The sequence below is a fragment of the Hippoglossus stenolepis genome, chromosome 15 (assembly GCF_022539355.2).
Source record: "Hippoglossus stenolepis isolate QCI-W04-F060 chromosome 15, HSTE1.2, whole genome shotgun sequence".
In the NCBI taxonomy this organism is placed as follows: domain Eukaryota; kingdom Metazoa; phylum Chordata; class Actinopteri; order Pleuronectiformes; family Pleuronectidae; genus Hippoglossus; species Hippoglossus stenolepis.
Window position 1 is genome coordinate 711,403 of NC_061497.1, and position 18,751 is coordinate 730,153.

Below are 18,751 nucleotides of genomic sequence, written 5' to 3' on the forward strand. Positions count from 1 at the left end.
GTTCACCTCTCACCTTCGCCCAGGTCTAAAGCTTTCTCATTGGTCGATCCACCCTGATGCGACAATAAATCCCGCGCTATGATTGGCTCTCATGGTCTGTCCATCGCGGCCGGAGCCGCTAACCAGCTTCCTGCCTCTGCGTTGCTAAGGTAAGTTAACAGCTGCGTCAAGTTCGCCCTGTTCGCCTCTGAAGTCAGGCCATCGTCCTTTCAAATTAAAAGTATGTTTTTGCAACTCAGTCACATATGTTGTGTAAAACCAGGGCTCGATGACAGGATGGCGTACAAAGGTAACCTTGTGACATGATGCTGGTTTGTCTTAAATATACTGCCGATCTCCCTCTGTAAGTCTGTTTGTACAGAAACCGTAGTTAGAGGTAACAATGAGTATTTACCTGTTTACGCTCAGTTAAATTTCACAGTGCTTTGATCCCTTCACAAATAAGGAAGTTGAATCCCTTTGCACATGAGCCACAGTGGGCCTGTTTTATTTATGTAGACTGACTTATGTTGAATCATTTATCATCATGTAGAAGACGTGTGGCTCTTGCTTGGAACATACACCTTGCAAATAAAAAATAATCGGAACAAAAGCATTTTAGTTTAATCACCACGGGTCTTTTCATGACATATTAATAACCACATAAATACACATTTATACACAGACATGTATACACTGTTTGTCATCCAAGTCTGTAGGAGAGGATCCGGTTAATGTGTATTATTTTGAAAGCGCTGAACGGAACTCCCTGTACTGATTATGGCCGTCTTGTCCGGGTCCAAACTGTTGGTGAGGCTGTCACTTCTCATGCTAACGCTCCGGTGCTGCACCTGCTTCTACAACTAACAGATGTGGCAGCTCAAGGGCGCTGCTGCTTCTCTGCCGGAGCCAATTCCCTCCGCACGCCCAGGCTCCATTTGACGGAATGTGAAAATACATGGAGTCCTGTGAGCGCCACGCGTGTTCTCCCTCGGTTGGCAGGCAGGTATTTTCCCACAGCCAGGCGTCGCAGTGGGGAAGCATCCTTTCCCTGCTGGGGATGTAGCATGGAGGCTAGCTCACTAATGGACAACACGCATGTTTATATCCGTGCGTAGAGGCAACTTGAACACGTAGCGTGGACGGCCCTTGTTTGCATGTCATGAACCGTCAGTACCCGCCTCATGGGACACACACACGCTCCTCCATCACTCACAACTTCCACACGAAAAACTCTGACGTGACCGTTACGTGTGGGCTGACGTTTACTTCATCGCGGTGAAAAGAAACAGGGAGACGGCTGACATTTGTTTTTTCCAAGTCCTCATCCACTCGGCGGCGGGTGGAACGTCACATGGCTCCTTTCAGCCCGCGTCCCTCTTCGTGGAAACTTCCCGTGTGAGTGTCGGGGGATGAGGAGCAGCTCTCCAGGCAGAGGACCGACACAGGACCGTCACACCGAGCCGGCTGTGTGTCCCCGTGGCCGGGGCAGAGAGCGTTAACCCAGGACAACCTCACACCTCACACCGGAACCGGCGTCCGCACACATCCACCGTGTGGACCGGGAAGCCTGAGTGTCCACTGTGCGGCTCCAGCTGCGTGTCGGCTGGAGGCGGTCTGGACCAGCACGGAACCAGTCATGACAAAGCACTTCTGGGCTGTGTTACCTCTGCAGTCATTGGATGTTGTGGTGAAGTGGACACGGGCTGAAGTGATGCTCAGCCTCATGTGCACAATGTGTTAAACCAGGAATCCTCCCATCCCTTACATTCCTGTACATACACACATCCCTCCCGGGACCTCAGCTGAGCCTCTCGTGGACTTCAGTGGGCACTGTCCCCCGGGACAGACATCTTGGATCACATTACATTATTGCCCTCACCACCACCTTACTTTGCTGGGCACAGACCTCCTGCACACCCCCAGGGGCCCGCTGATGGTGCCCAGACACTTCGAGAGCCACTGGTTTAAGTTCTTTCCCTAAAGTGTCCTCTGGTTTTCTGTTGTTCTTTTTCACCATGCACTGAAGACCGAGCTGGAGGCCGAGAGTCAGATTTACACTGAGTCAGCCATGCCTATCAGAAAAAAAGGTGAGCCACTGAATGTGCCACGGGTAAAAAGAGTTTTCCTCCTCCAGCTTTTATCCAACCCTGTACATACTGCATGTGAGAGACCTTGATGCATTGCTGTCACATCACCTTGTTGCATTTGATTTGAGTAGCAGTCTGAACTGTTTGGTAAGTCAGCATTTGGTTTCTAGTGGCATGAGACTGTGCAGGGAAGTGTTTATGGATATGACTCCCTGCAAACTCTCTCACAGACTCTGACTCTTCCAACTTTGTGGCAGCGGTTAGTGTTTGTGCCTCTCTTGAGTGTAGCTGACAAAGCCCTGCTCCACAAACAAGTTGATCATCCATATGGTGAGGAAGAACCTAACTGGCCCTCACCTCAACCCATACTTCTGCTCTTGTGATTGGATGGAAGCAGATCCCTGCAGCCAGCTTCCAAAATCTCCAGTGAAACCTTTTGACTCATGAATAGGGTCTTTTGTCTCTGCAGCACGGTGTGAGTTCAGCTGGAGGAGGAGGGCAACTGCTGAGCCCAGTTCATTTATCTTTATGCACCTGTACCTATAGTTCTAATTGGCAGATTATTCAATGTTGGTGCTATATATTTGTTTATACATATTGTTTACATTTGTACACACTGAGCTGATCAGCCATATTAGAAGCAGTTATTGGTTTCAATATAGTGCCTGATCAGTGTATGAAGAATGTACGTAATATTATGTGAAGTAAATGAACCCAAGCAACACGTGTGTTATCTGCTCCCTCCTGTGCAGACACAGCTCGAGCCTTGGGGCTTTTGGAGGAGTACTGCACTAAACTGAGGAAGCCGGAGGAGCAGCAGCTCAAAACTGCCATTCAGAGAGTGATGGGGATTTTCAAAAGCAACCTGTTTGAAGCCCTTCTTGGTAAGTCAGTGGACTACAACCAGTTAATTGTGCAACTGCTGTTCTCACTTCATATGTGCTGAAGTTCATATTGTAGTGGTTCTAAGAAAAACTGTGTTAAACTAAAGTACTAAAGGGGTCTGTGACTGGCTGGCTTTCTTAGTTTGACAAACATGGGGTCATGGCATGGTGAAGTGCTGTTTGGATGAATAACTTACTTGAAAACTTGTGATGAACAATGAGCACAACAGGGCAATAGAACTGTAATATCAGCCAGCACCACTGTTTAACTCTCAAACATTTACTTTGTAGATGGTCTGTATTTAAAAAGAGCTTTTCTAGTCTTGATGATCAGTGCTTCACAGTACAGTTTTGCCATTCATACAGTGCATCGATGTGCAGCACTTTCTGTATCACACACCTAGCTGCTTTCAGACATGCACTGAACTCTGTTCCTCACTACTTTCTCTGGAGGAGGTGCATGTTTCAACGCAAATGGCAGATTGAGTTTCTACGGACTTTCTCCACCTGACCTCCTAGTATATTTTAGGAGAAGTCGATGCGTGAATCCAGCGGGGGGATCCGATCCCCTGCTTCACCGCAACCGAGTGGGGGGTGGGGTGGGGTGGGGGGTTGATGACATTTATAATGCGCGACAGATGCAAAAATAATATCCCGGTGAAAAAGTGTTGCAGTAGACACAGACGAAGATGTCAAGAGAGTTTGTGGTGATAAGAGCCGACACCGGTATCTGTGAGTTGTAAAGAAAAGTCATGTGATCTCCGCAGCGGAGTTAATAAGTCACTTCCTGTCTCTGCCTGCTGCACCCGGCTGCTCCACCTCTCACCTGAATAATGCGGAGGATTTGTTGCTGTTGTGAACACGTATGTGCAGAGAACCTCCCGCTGCAGCTACTGATGGCTCAGCCTAAGGGGCAATTTGCGCTCCATTTTGCGACTTTTTATGGAGACCGTGTGACACAATTTTATAACTTTCATGCATGGATCACAGTGGACATTTAGGGTAAAAACATGTTGTAATATACACCGTTTTGAGTCGAATTCGAATATCGGGGCTTAGACTTGGATCCGTATGGAGGCATTTCATTTTATTTTTTTTCAAAAGGGAATTTCTGCAGGCACTTTGTCTTCATTAACAACTCTCAGAGCCAATGGGTTGCCTCTATCTCATACTGAAAAATTTACATATGTTCCATATTGTCCAAACACCAAGCTAATAAAAGAGGCTACCAATTAAAATAAAAGACCACTGATTACATCATAAATATATAATAAAGGCACAAACTATAACGTAAAAGTACAGTATTATTCAGGCTGATCATTGTACAAATTTGCCCTCATTTGTTACATTGCAAACCAGCGTAGCCGGAAGCAGGGTATTGCTTTTCTCCTGTGTGGGTGTGTGGGTGTGTGGGTGTGCGGGTGTGCGTGTGTGCGGGTGTGCGGGTGTGTGCGTGTGTGCGTGTGTGCGTGTCAAAAAAAAGTACAGCGTCCCCACTCCCCCTCTCTCTCTCCTTCCACACACAGGTGAACAGGTGCTCATGTAAACTATAACCCTCACCCATATCCTATGTGACCTACTTCTTGCCAAATTAATATGATCACACCTAAACAATAGATAACAAATAATACAAACCCATTACACCTTGTATCATAACCAAAATAATAATAATATTCTTCTATTTATGGCTCCTACAAATACCGTTAATGGAGTCACTGGTTTATCAGAAAGCCTGATGTTGAACCACTCAATAGCAATCCTCCATCCTCCAAAGGCCATGATGTGTTCAAACTGTGCTTTATTACAGACCTGATTTTAGAGTGCACTTACTGACAGTGGTCGAGCGCTGTCCAGGCACTGTGGGTTGACCTCAGGATATCCAGGCTGCTTAAAAGTTCTGACCATCTTCCTATGGTATGCTTTAGAATCGGCATTTAAAAAACCTAAATCAATGACAGGAGATGGAGCCGGAGTAAAGGACAGAGTACAGCAGCTTGGAGTGGATATATATATATATGCAGAAGCCTCCCCCCTTGGAATTGCATGACAAGTTCAATGACATAGGACTCTGACAAGATTAAGGATATAAATCCGTCAAAAATAAGACAATGTTCAAATTATTATCAAATTAAGTTTGTGATGTATTCAAGCAACAAAAAGTGCATTGAGTTGTTTAAAATGTTTTTTTTTTCAAACATTTTTTAGTTGTCCAACTTTATTAAATGTGATTGATAATGTGGGCATGCTTTGGGTAATCTGAGACAGTTATTTAAATTCCCTTAATGGGAAAATATGCAATTAGGAACTTTTACCAAAGTAAAAAAAATGATCAACTTAAGAGATATAGCATATGGTCTGCATTTGGCTGACAGGAGTTAAAGGAATAGTTCACCCACAAATGAAAATTTACTGATTCTACTCAACACTATGTCGATGGAGGGGTGGGTGAAGTATTTGAGTGCACAAAACACTTTTGGAGTTTCAAGGTTAAAAAGCGTTGCAGCCAAATCCAATACAATTGAAGTAAATGGTGACCAATTCTTCAAACGTAAAAAATAACAGAAAAACAGCCTCCATACTGCTCCTGTGGTGTCATCTAAGTATTTGTAAGCCCCGACATTCAAATTTGTCTTGAAACAAGGTCATTTAGGTCATTTACGCAAGCGTGGCTCCGTAGGAGGATATCAGAGGAGTGTCTGAGGTGTGGTTAGAAAACATCTTAAGGATTAAAGAAAGATATAATATGTTGATCTAATGTGTAAAACAGATATCAGAATTAGTCACAGAAGTCAAAATTGCAAAAAAGGTCCCATATTACCTGGATTCATCCTACTTATGTACAAGTCAAAAAGACTGTGAAGTTGTTCAAGCTCTGAATGATAAATTAGTCTCACTAGTGTCACTAGCTGTCACATCTCCAGCAGCTAATCAAAGTCAGGGCTGACTAATGTGATTGCCCAGTGAGCATGCATATTCACTCATTCACACCAGGATGACAGGTACACAGACAGAGCAGGGGTTAGGCTTAGGTCTGCTTGCCTGCTGAGAACTACATGCACACAGCTTTAGTGGAAACTACTCATGGATGTTGATTTCTGCCTGCCTGTCGTGCATGGTAAAAGTGTTGTGGCCACCAAACTGTCAGGATTCCACTGTTGCTGACAATGGCTGACTGACTGTGACAGACCAGGCAATGGGTTTGTGGGAGAGAGAGCGACAGCCGGGTAAAGAACGCTTTACACAGTTCTCTACTGAAGCATTGGCAGAAAACAGATCTTTCATGTTATTAAGTGTGAAAATCATGTTCAGCCATGGTGAATAATTAAAGGAAACTCTCATCAGAGCCTGTTTAAAGTCTTTCCTTCTTGGTTTGTTGTTTTTGCTGGAGGTGTAATTTATGAAAAAGGTCACAATTTATGTTTATTGATGTTAGATATGGAGCATCATCCTGCTGGAAGTACCTGTGGCCATTAAGACGATGGACATGGTCAGCAACAATACTCCGAGTGAGCCTGTGGCTTTCAAACCTAAATTAATTCATATAAAAGGCCCAAAGTAGGTCAAAAATACATTTCCCACACCATTACATCACCTTCAGCGGTCAGGATGTTTGATACAAGGCAGTTGGGTCCATGGATTAAGGCTATTAATGCCAAATGGTGAGCTTCTGAGTCTTCAAGTGAACTTTCAAGTGTTGTGAATCTTTGTCCTCTGCAAAGTAAAACCTCTACAGATGGTTGTGTGCAAAACTCTCAGGAGATGAGATGTTTCTGAAATAGTCAAACCAGCCCATGTAGCATCAACAATCAGCAGTTTTAACCATTTCAAGAAGAGTACGGATTCCTTCAAAAAGTACTGCTTTAAGTTGTCAATCAATTGCACACAGTACAAATTACAGTGAACAGGAAAAGCCAGATCATCAATATTTGCGTGTTGAGTTGAGTTGAACAGCAACAGTTCTTTTCCAAACACACTCCCGGCGTGTAGGTTGCTACGAGCAATTCTCTTTCTCGATTTAGAATGCCTCAGTGTTTTCTATCTTCCATCTATTGTCAAATAATCTTATGAAACACCCTGACATTGAGATCAGGGCTCCGCTGGGGCCAGACCATCTATTATAGGTCTCCTTGTTCTTCTAGTCTCTGGGGATAGTTCTAAATGAGTTACGCCTGGTTGTTTGGACTCCTGCATACTGCAGAATGAATTTGGCACTTCTCATATATCTCTCAATGGGATTGAATGATTACCACAGGTCAAGCAAACAGACCGTTCCCAACAGGCATGTTTAGAATGGCCACTGCACTAGTACTTATAAAAAGACAACAAGATACAGTCCCTCCAAAAACTATTGTAACAGCCTTGCAAATTCCTTTGTCGTTGTTGTACGTAAAGACAAAGAATATCTCCTTTTAAAACCTGGTATTTTCATTTAGTGTCCGAACACTGCCCCATTTTAGGAATAAGGGGAGTTAAATAGTAAAGGGACAGATAGTGACTTAGATAACACCTGGTTGACATGTGGTTCAGTAACTTCAGTGGTTCAGCTTGCAATAACTGCATGTGACACACTGACCTCACCGCACTATCCATACGTGATTGTTTACCACAAGATGAAGTCCTGTGTGGTGCTGGCAGTGTTTTGGGGTCATTGTCTTGGTTCATGATGAAGTTTGGATTTATTTTTCCGTAGCCTGGTAGACAAGTTTCTGTAGACTAGAATTCCTTCTGCTGCTATCATCATGTTACGTCATCAACACAGATTACTGAGCCTTTTTCAGAAGCAGCCATGCTTCACAGATGAGCCTGTATGTTCTGAACAATGAGCAGATCCCTTCTTCTCCACACTTTTGGACATTCTTTCACTTTGGTAGAGGTTCATTTGGGTCCCATCAGACAACTACTGCACAGTGTTTTTGCATCTTCCTGTAAACACATTTTGACACATATTATATTTCAAAATCAATATATTTATACGTGATAAGACATTATTGTTGAAAAGCTCCATGAGGACTAGTTTTTTCTTTTAATATGTGGATTATGTTTTATGTCTAATCTTTCGGTACGTTTCAGTACGCCAGTATGCTTACATAACGTCCTGTAACAGATGTTCTCCAGAAGCAATTTTATATCTTGCACTCAAATGCTGTTTATAAAAACGTTGTTCCATTGACCACAAGCTGTCATTACCAATATCGATCTTCGTTCATCATTGACCACTTAGTTAACTAATGTCATTCATTCATCAGAGAACATTGGTTCTCACTGGGATATTTTAGGATGTAGGGATAGACAGGAGTGACATGTTTTCCTTTTGTTAGATTTTTTATGAATCATTGCGAGGCTTCATTTGCAGTTGTTTTTCACACCCGTTACTAGACAACAAAAATGGACCGTAGATGTCTTGACATTTCCTTTGGCAGTGATGGGGGACAATAGGTTTGTGGAATGCAGTCAAACACAGTTACAACGCTGCGATGGAATACATGCCTCCTGAAATAGATGTAATCATCTTACAAAGCATTAGGTGCTGTCTAATCTGGCCAGTGGCATGGGCTGCTAAACCCCATCACTGCAGAGTGGATCTATGTGTGGATTAACCCATTCATCATCCCCACTACCCATCATTCACTCATCTGCCCAGTTGAAGGATTTACTGATCTGTTTGAGCTTCATACTTTTTTGATTCACATGGAAACAAGATGATGTTTTTTCCAAAAGATTCTTAATTTTCATTCCTGGAAGCGTGGATATTTTAGTGTTTTTGACAATCTGTAAATTGCACTGATTGATGTTCATCGCTTCAGAGTGTGAGAGAGCGAGAGCTTTATTTACTGTTTTATTATAATATATATATATATATATATATATATATTATATTATTATACAACGTACCAGACTGGTTGTTATGGTGATGATAATACAATTTATATTACATATATTATAAAGTTCCAGGTGAATTGTTGTAAGCCACTGTAAGTGTGCAGTTGCTTTATTAAGACATCTGTGAATTAGATTATACTTTGAAGTGTATTGTATGATTTATATATCATGGTCAATAAACACTGACTTCAATAAAATGAAAGGTTATGAATGTTTTTTAATGAGTCATAATACGATATGTGTTTCGTTGAGATTAAAACATGTAGAAATTAATTACGGGGGTTTGTGCTATGACTGGATTTACACTTAGCTGACTGTTGAAGTGCATTATTTATTGCAAAAATATTGAATGTGTTCAAATTTTAGAGATTAGGAAAAGGACATAAATCCGAACTTTTTGTCGTGTTGTGTTAATGGTTCAAACTATAGGCCTAAAACTCTATTACTGCACTGTAAACCTGAATAAGTAAGCAGTACTCAAAGAAATTGAGGCAATCAGTTGCCACAAGTTCAAAAGTTTGAGTTTATGAGAGCTTAAATATTTGGAGTTTAAGGTAAATATACTTTTTGATTGTGGTTACTAAATTACTGATTAACTTAAAATATTTTTGCCAACTGATTGCCTTAATTGAATTGATTACTACCAACTTGAAAACATAAAATTCAAAGTTTGTCTTTTTTCTATTCAAAGGTTGTCTTGCAAAGACTGCAACAAAATGGCACAATTTGAGCCATCTTGTAAACCATTTTGTAAACCTGTAAAGCAGCAGCACTTCATAACCCTGAAACCATCAACAGTGCAAAGGCAGTGTGCAGCGTACATTTTGTTTAAATCTACCAACAACTACATAACTCTTAATATAACACTACATATCACAACAATGTTAAAAGTAAACTGCCACTGGATGTCCAATCAGTTTTGTTGGTAAATGTAGTCAATTGGTACAATACATTCCTCAGTGTGTGCCATATCGACTTAGCTGCTAAATCTGTTCTTCCCGCATCAGTGATGTCTCAGTGATGTTGTTGACATGAGCACAGCCTGCATGGCTGTGTGAGCGGAAGTACTAACCTCTTCCTTCTTTCTCGATCAATATAGCAGCACTGAGGAATTTATTGCTTCAACGGACAACATTTACCATCATTACTGACTTAACATCTACGGTAAAAATGGCAATGTTTCATTTTAAAATGTAAAATTACAAGTACAAAGGCAATGTGTACATTGTGCAAGGTGGCTGAAAGCCAAGAGTACAGCAATTTGAACATCAACAGTTGAACAGTAGTCGACACGTTTTGAATGAGGCTCTTAACAGTGACACTCCTCTATTCTTTAACACTTGTGGCTACAGTCAACCACACTAAATAACAATTTCAGAGTGACATAAATGTTGGTCAGTTCTTTGCAATATATCTAAGTTGTGATGCATAGATGAGGCCAAACATAACCAGGAAGGCGTCAGCATGGTTTTTGTCCATGCTCTGCTTTTTAGCATAGACTGTAACAAAAAAAGAAATATTAACAATTAATGATTTTTTAAAACACAAATATGGCATAAATACAGTCTGTGCCATCTAGGTTGCAAAAATGTAGGGCAGCAACTTAAGAATTCTTAAGTGCTTGTCAACTTATCATAACTCTAAAACGTCAAATGTACATTAAAACCCTGTGAAATAGTTAACAGTTAACACAGACAGTAAAACATATGCATGTTGTGGATCAGCGTCTGTGGCTGAGGGGTAGAGCGGTCGTCCTCCAACCTGAAGGTCGGCAGTTCCGAATTGCCCCTCATAGAACAACAAAGTGCTGCTAATAGATGCACTGTATGAATGTGTGTGTTTGTGGGTGGGTGTGTGTGTGTGTGGGTGCCAATTTATATTCATCCAGACCAAGTAAAATTCTCTCAGTGAATTCAAAGGTGATAGCTGAGATGTAGTGCATAGATCAGGCCGAAAATTACCATTACGTTTGGATTTATAAAAACAAACTTGATGGGAAAGTGTGTGCATTTCCAGGAAAACTCTGACCCATGCGTACGAACCTTTTGGAGCCCGAATATTGATCCACTTCATCATTGACATTAAAGTCAACAGCTTTAGTTGTGCTCGCGCGACATTACTAATTAGTTCAGATTCCATTAAACAGCGGAGTTACAGAGCCGAGTCATTAACAGTTTTTAATAATATCTTCTAAGACTGTGCGTGTATCATCAAATCTCTGCAGTGAACGTGACTGTGCCATCAGGCACACAGAGCGCACTGGAGATCACTTTCAAAAAATAAAGAAAAACTATTCACTTTCAAAATAATATGGGGGTTAGGATCCACTGATGTGAGGTAATCGGTCTGATTGCTCTAAATAAATAAATACTGCTGTGTCTCTGATGCGTAATGCTGCGTGATGGATGCACGCGAATGGAAGAATGAGGAGGAAACGAGAAAAGATGGGAAAAGATTTTTGTCCCATGATGATGACTGATCATCTGATATAGATTCTATAGATCTGTGATCTTTGTGCTTAACTGAGTCCAGTATCACACAGATTGACCGACGGAACCGAACCATCCCAGTGCAAACACAAGCATATTACAATAATTCAGTTAAATTCTATAGATTAAGGACATCACAGCTGTCTCTGCATTTAATAATCCTGCAGTTTGGGATAATTAAAACACGAGTTGCAACAAAATCCCCCACATTCTGACAGTTTTTTTTTTTTGCCCCCACCTTTGAATTGGATCTTTTTTTATTTCAGGCTCCGTTCTCTCTATCGTCCTCACTCTCACTCACTGTATTATCCACAGCAGCAGCAGAGTATCAGTGTATTTTCTTTATTAATCACATCACTGCTCTTCACCTCCACCTCACTAACAAACACCTCGATGTCAGTGTCAGAAGGTTTCGCTTCCTCTTCTCATCGCTTCATGCTGTGAGTCTGTCATGACTCACGGTGGAAACCCATTGGTCAGCAGGACAATTTAATATTCATGAGGTGCTTTGCGTTGACCATTTATGGTTGAATGTGGGCGTGTAAAGAGCGGGTTATGAGGCGGATCCAAGTACGAACGTTTCCAGGTGGACTGTGATTTATAAAGTGAACATTGCATTTAGGTGTGCGTGCACTCGGTTTTATAAATTGGTATTTTCTTTTGCGTACGCCATTTCCGGCTTTTGTGCGCACGTACAGTACACTTTTAGAATGAATCCCACGCACTGTTTTATAAAAGAGACCCCTGGACCTGATGGAATCCCTGGCCGAGCTCTAAAGGTGTGTGCAGATCAATTGGCAGATGTGTTCACAGACATTGTGAACCTGTCACTGCTCCAGTCTGTAGTCCCCACATGCTTCAAGGAGACCATTATTGTCCCTGTTCCGAAGAAAACCAAAAACCCACTGCCTGAATGACTACCGCCCAGTAGCACTCACCTCCACCATCATGAAGTGTTTTGAGCAGTTAGTCAAATCTTTCATCACCTCCTCCCTCCCTGACTCACTGAACCCACTTCAGTTTGCCTACAGGCCAAATAGGTTGAATGCAGATGCCATCTCCCTAACCCTACACACTGCCCTCTCCCACCTGGACCAGAGGGAAACATATGTGAGAATGCTGTTCATTGACTATAGCGTTCAATACCGTCGTGCCCCTGAAGCTCGTCACCAAGCTCAGAGACCTTGTGCTCATCATCGCCCTCTGTGGGGCTGCGTGCTCAGTCCTCTCCTGTACTCCCTGTTCAAGCATTACTGCGTGGCCACCCACAGCTCCAACACCATCATCAAATTTGCTGATGACACGATCGTCAGGTCTGATCCCCGGCAACAATGAGATGGCCTACAGAGAGGAGGTCAGAGCCCTGACATCTTGGGGCCAGGACAACAACCTTCAAAACAAAGGAGCTAATCGTGAACTACAGGAAGAGACAGGGAGAAGAACACGCCCCCCTCTCCATTAACGGGACTACGGTGGAGAGAGTCAGCAGCTTCAGGTTCCTCGGGGTCCACATCAGTGATGACCTGACCTGGATTCACCTCACAGACTCCATCAGGAAGACGGCCAGACAGCGGCTCTTCTTCCTCCACAGGCTGCGGAGGCTCAACATGGATTCCAGGATTCTCTGCAACTTCTACAGGTGCACCATAGAGAGCATCCTGACTGGCTGCATCACCGCCTGGTACGGCAGCTGCACCGCCCTGAACCGTAAGGCTCTACAGAGGGTGGTAAAGTCTGTTCAGCACATCACCAGGACAGACTACTACTACTTTTTTTAGGTGTATATTTATATATATATATGTTTTTGTTTTTTTTTGCTTGTGTAATATTTTGAGCATTGCTAGAAGAGAGCCTGTGACCTAAGCATTTCATTGCCAGGCGACTGCTAAATGTAATTGTTGTGCACATGACAATATAGTTTTGAATCGTATCTTGAATCTTGAATCTTGAATCTCAGACTGCATATGAAGAGAAGGCCAGAGGTCCATGACTTGTTTCACTGGTGGGCATGACATCACTGTGGCATGTCGCCACAGGGCAAATGTGGTCTGCATCATCTTACCAATAAGAGGTAGGTTTCTCTCAGTCTGCTTTACTTCTTCAACAATGGCTTGCCTCAAATGTTCAAGACTTAAGGGAGCCTCTCCTTGGGGAAAGTTGGGCAGAAAGTTAACTTCTGCCTGCTTGGGCTTTTTGATGTTAGAGTGTGAAGGTTCATTGTCTTCTTTTTCCAGCATTTACAGTGACCTCTTGACAGCCGACCTTTGTCATCTTGGTCCTGTAATTGCCCATTTTAAACCTGACCGTGCTTCCTTTAAACAGGGGTGTTTGGCCACAAGAGCTTCAGCTGCCATAGCTAACTCTTTATCGCTTATAACCATATATAGCAGAAGCAAGTTTCTCCAAAATATCATAATTTTGGTCCTTTGGCAACTGAAGAGGTCTTCCATTCTTCCCAAATGCACTATTCCCTTCTCTAAGCATGGGGAATCGGAAAAGGACCTGAAGCCTATCTGCTTAGACGTTATGTGGATGACTCATCTGAGAGTGTTTCAGTTGTTGCAACAGAACTGGAATCGTGTGCAAGTGAAATATGTAGAACAGCTTTCTGTGGCAACTTGGCAATGTCAACAAGGGAAGTAAGTTTTCCATCAAAGTCTGGATCTTCGTATTGTAAGCTGAAGTCATGGTCCAATTCTAGATGGTCTTTCAAAAGCTTGATTAGTGCGTCAACAGGGCTTGGCCGAGAGCTGAGTTTTCATTTTCTAACTCGGTCTGCCTCAATGACACAGAGGATCATGTTTTGTGGAGCTTCAGCTGCCATTGCACTAATGCAGGAAGAAACATTTGAGGGGTTAAAAGATTGCACTTACAAAATACAGACTATGCACTGAGTGATGCACACATTATTAAAAAAAGGCATTATACATAAAGAATTACTTACCGTTGAGTAGTCTCAATTCTGTTTCACTTTCATGAACCTCTTTGGAGTCAACAGCAGCCAGCCATCTATCTTGAATGCAGAGAGTGTGACTGTATCATTGAAGTCAGATTGCTGGCGGATAGACAGGCTTGTCTGTGCGGCTGACAGCTCATAGGACAGAAGGTGTTCTACATACCAGGAGTCAAAATCACAACAGAGATATCAAACATTGTGACTCACAAGGTAGATCTGTGGTAGTTTGCAAAATTTGCAAAACTCCAACTGACACAAACATTACACTGAGTCGATGCCATCAATGGTCACCTTTAAAGTATGGTAGACTGTATCATTAGCAGTTAGTCCTCTGGTAGAGCAGAAACCAAGACAGTTCCAACACTTGATGTTTGTGTTTTTGGCTTGAAAAATTATGCTGCACCAAGATGATATGCCATCATGTGCTGGTGTCGGATTGTGAGTGTCTTTAAAATATTTTAGAGGTTTGAGAGTCATGCACCACTCTTTTAAAGAAGTGATGTTTGGTCTCAAATCGCATGGTCCAAACATGTATCAGGGGCCCAAAGCACTTAACAAGGGTGGGATAATGTTCCACATATTGATGTTTAGCACGAAGCCTAAAGTCAGGGAAAACCTCATGCAGTATCTGTCAGTGATTACTGATTTTGCACACAAAATAGTCCAAGGTACAATGCTAGTTCCACCACTTCTTTTATTTCCATCAAAACCGCCCCTTACAGCATTGCCCTCTAGCACTTTACTACCTACGATTAATGGCAGTAGTCTGAGCAGAGTTGCATTTTCATGAACATTGAGTCATGAATGTCTTAGGAATAGGCTTAGGTCTTACTTATGAGTGTGGTGATATGGAAAGGAAGATATCTTTCGGTTAAAAAATACTCTAAAGTGATCTACTTCAGTCCACTCATTTCTTTAATGCAAAGAGAAAATTCAGCGGGAACAATACCTTCCTTTCTAGGATGTGTTTTACATGAAGGTCATGACTGATTTTGGATCTCTTAACAAACTTTTCCACTCTGACCTCAGTTTCTTGAAACTGTTCACTTGTGGCCATACAGAATCTGCAAACATAGTCTGCTTTGAATGACTCTGAAAAGCCACCTAATCCGTGGGCAGCCAGATTGTCGGCAGAAAGATGGTGCCTTTCACATTTTGACCTACTGATTCAATGAACACTGTGATCCCTTTTGCATGCACTTCTCACAAGTGCCAATCTCATAAAATCTCATGTAATATTCTCAAGCCAGCAAGTTGCTTTTATTCATGATGACTGTACTGAGCTAAATATCTATTCTGCATCTATACAGAGTCCTTAAACGAGAATGGAACAGAACTTTGGAAAATACTGCTGTTTTGTTTTTTAGTTTTTTACTTTGGACGAGCAGAAACAGAGATGTTTGCAAATGATGACGCAGGGACCCACATTTGCATATGGTTTGGGTCTTATCAGTCATGACTCGAGTACCAGTGGTGATACTAACACTCTCAGTCACAATGCGATTGGTGTTTTCAGATTTGTTAGAATGGACAGAGATCACTTCTGTTGTGAAGCTTAAATGCTCAGAGGACCTTATCCTGCATGGCAGAAAAGCTGTGGAACCAATATGTCCAGATAATTAACTTTTGGAGCTGATTGGTCAAATGTCCCGGTCAAGGTAAACAATTATGATCTGTAAAAACATTTTACTAGATAATTGAGAAACAACCTAATTGATTTTAATCAGAAAATTCACATCACTGAACTGGCTCAGGTGGGACACAAAGGGTTCTGATCTTGTTTTCTTCCAAAATGTCCCACAAAGCTGTTTAATGAGATCTATCTGTCTTTGTCTGATGAACAACTCTGCTCAGTCTTTTTATTAGGACATGTGTCTTTGTGCTGTGCTGCCTGAGAGATCCTTTCCTACGAGGCTTTACTTTCTCTAATTTACTCTCAGCATTAATTTAATCTTTTCAGAGTCAAACTGATAGTACCAACATCAGGATAAATTAACAGGTTGGAAAATGTTGTTCAGCATTGTTTCTTGTATGCAGTCAAGAAAATATTCTACTTTTTAATTTCTGTTCTGTGAAGAATTGGTTTATTTAATTCATTTGGAATTTTCAGATGGTTGATGCCTTATTATTTGACATTTCATTTGTCCATTATTGGTTTCGGGTGGTCTTAGATTGGTTCCAGTTGCACTTCAGTGGTTCATATGTAGCAATGCAGTTCAACCACAGGACTGTTAGATAGATGATTTAGCATGGATTCAGAAGATAAACTACTTTTTTCCATCTGTATAAGTCACTATAAACATGTATGTAATGTGTAAGCACGTGGGTGCAACTATGTTAAATGGAAATGTGTATCCAATAGTCACTGCATTTATGGCTATTTATAACTATGAAGATATTATGGGTGCAAAACAACAGAGAACACCTCTGACAATTACATTTGTACATCTAGAAAGGAATTTATTGTTTAAACCTTGTCATTAAAACTTGATGAAGAACAAAAAACATTTTTATTGACCAATGAGGTTCTCTGATCTCTCAACAAAGCCTGCCCAAGACTCTACAAATCAGTTTTGCTTCATGTGGGCGTGGCTCAGCAGAGCACCTCCAGTTGATGTGGAGGTAACTCTTATCAGAGCACCTCCAGCTGGACCAGGGAAGTTCATTGGCACAGCTAAGTATAATTTGCCAGCCCCTGTTTCTGGTCCTACGTCAGCGGTGAGGTTAACACCAGCCTGTGTTCCTGGTTCAGTTGCTTCACTTTGTTTGCTTTGCGCCATGGTAGAAGTTGAGAGAAGCTACACTTTTTAAACAGCAGTGCAGGCAGGAGTTATTCATATCACGTTAATGTAAATACAGGATCTGCCCGACATCAAACATCCAGGAGCACATTGATCGTTATGCAAGACAGACTTTTATTCCATTTGCTGATGTTTCAGCACTTCAGATATAAAGAAGAAGACAATTCTCAATGATTTATCAGTTATAGGTCCGGGACCAGATATGTCTTGGTCCAGATCCAAACCACCGTCCGCGTAGTAGTGCTTTAGAAAGGTTAACAATGGTACTCAGGCACAGATATCAGTTGCTTGCTTGCTCCCCACAGTGATGAGCTAAACTCAAACACCATTATTGATTACAAAGCAATTCTAAATCACTGCTGAGTTGCTCTTTGTAGGGGTTTCCTAATGTTTCAAAGGGCTTAGGTCATCAAGGTCATGGTATCTTCAGGAGTTGAATAAGGCCCAATCTCATTTCACCCCTTGGCCCAACCCCTACCCCTTGTTTTCGAGGGTTATCTTGCCCCTTGAAACGGAGTCACAAGGGGCAGTGGTTGAAATCTTCCCCTATGAATTAGGACTTCAAGAAGCTGTTACATAATCAGTAGTCGTCGCGAAAACCCGACACCCCATCAGTAGTCGTCGATGTAAACAGACGAGACAGTTTTGCTGGGATGTCTTTGTAATAACTTTGTTGAGATCTTAAATAAACCAATGCTATTGGATGCAGTTACTAAAGTGACAAACCTATAATATCCAAATAATATCTGTGCTACTGAAGGTGAATCAATGACATTTGAAATTGAAAAGCTTGGATGCTCTGCATTATTTCACTGCTAGCAGTGGTCTGTATGCAACCCTGCAAGGATGCTTTGTTGTTAGAAGAGCAGTTTAGTTCAGTAACATCGCTGCTGTAATCGGGTTCAATCAAGTGCATCGTGGGTCTTCAAAGAGGGGGTGCGATATGAAATTATGTTAAAATACGGGACTGATCATGCAAAAAAAAGGTCGCTAGCGCGGTCGTGAATTTTTGTTTTAAGGTTGTTGTGAAGAAAGTGACCATAATATATTGAAATGATATAAACTGAAGATATTACAATCACCAACAGGTTTTGGGACAGCCACATGAAACGTCTTCAAGAAACACAAGCAAGTCCTGTTGCCTACGTACACTTAGGCCCTGTCCCATTTCACCCCTTGACTCTAGCCCTTCCCTTTCGTTTTGTGCGTTCACGTGTAGGGGTAGGCTGTCCCAAAACCTGTTGGTGATTGTAACACATTACACACAACACAATACACACAACACAACACAATATGCACAACACATTACAATACACACAACACAATACGCACAGCACAACACATTACGCACAACACAACACATTACACACAACACAATATGCACAACACACTACAATACACACAACACAATACAATACACACAACACATTACGCACAACAAAACACGTAACGCACAACACATTACACACAACACATTACACACAACAAAACACATAACGTACAACACATTACACACAACACAACACATTACGCACAACACAACACATTATGCACAACACATTACGCACAACACAACACATTATACACAACACATTACACACAACACAATATGCACAACATTACGCACAACACATAACGCACAACACATAACGCACAACACAACTCAATACAC

General features: G+C 41.8%; 1 protein-coding gene across 20 annotated transcripts in view; it reads left to right on the forward strand.

The window, feature by feature from the left end:
* The first annotated feature begins 785 nt into the window (after positions 1 to 785).
* Positions 786 to 18,751, forward strand: part of dlg2 (discs, large homolog 2 (Drosophila)) — a 188,152-nt gene continuing 170,186 nt past the window's right edge. For 6 of the 20 annotated variants that reach the window (XM_035178244.2, XM_035178254.2, XM_035178250.2 and 3 more), the window contains exons 1-2: positions 787 to 2,069; positions 2,822 to 2,953. In XM_035178244.2, coding sequence (XP_035034135.1) covers positions 2,051 to 2,069; positions 2,822 to 2,953 — 151 coding nt within the window. In that variant the 5' untranslated portion in view covers positions 787 to 2,050. Of the gene's footprint in view, positions 2,070 to 2,821; positions 2,954 to 18,751 lie in introns of those variants that run through there. The other 14 variants (XM_035178247.2, XM_035178257.2, XM_035178259.2 and 11 more) reach the window with 5 other exon arrangements.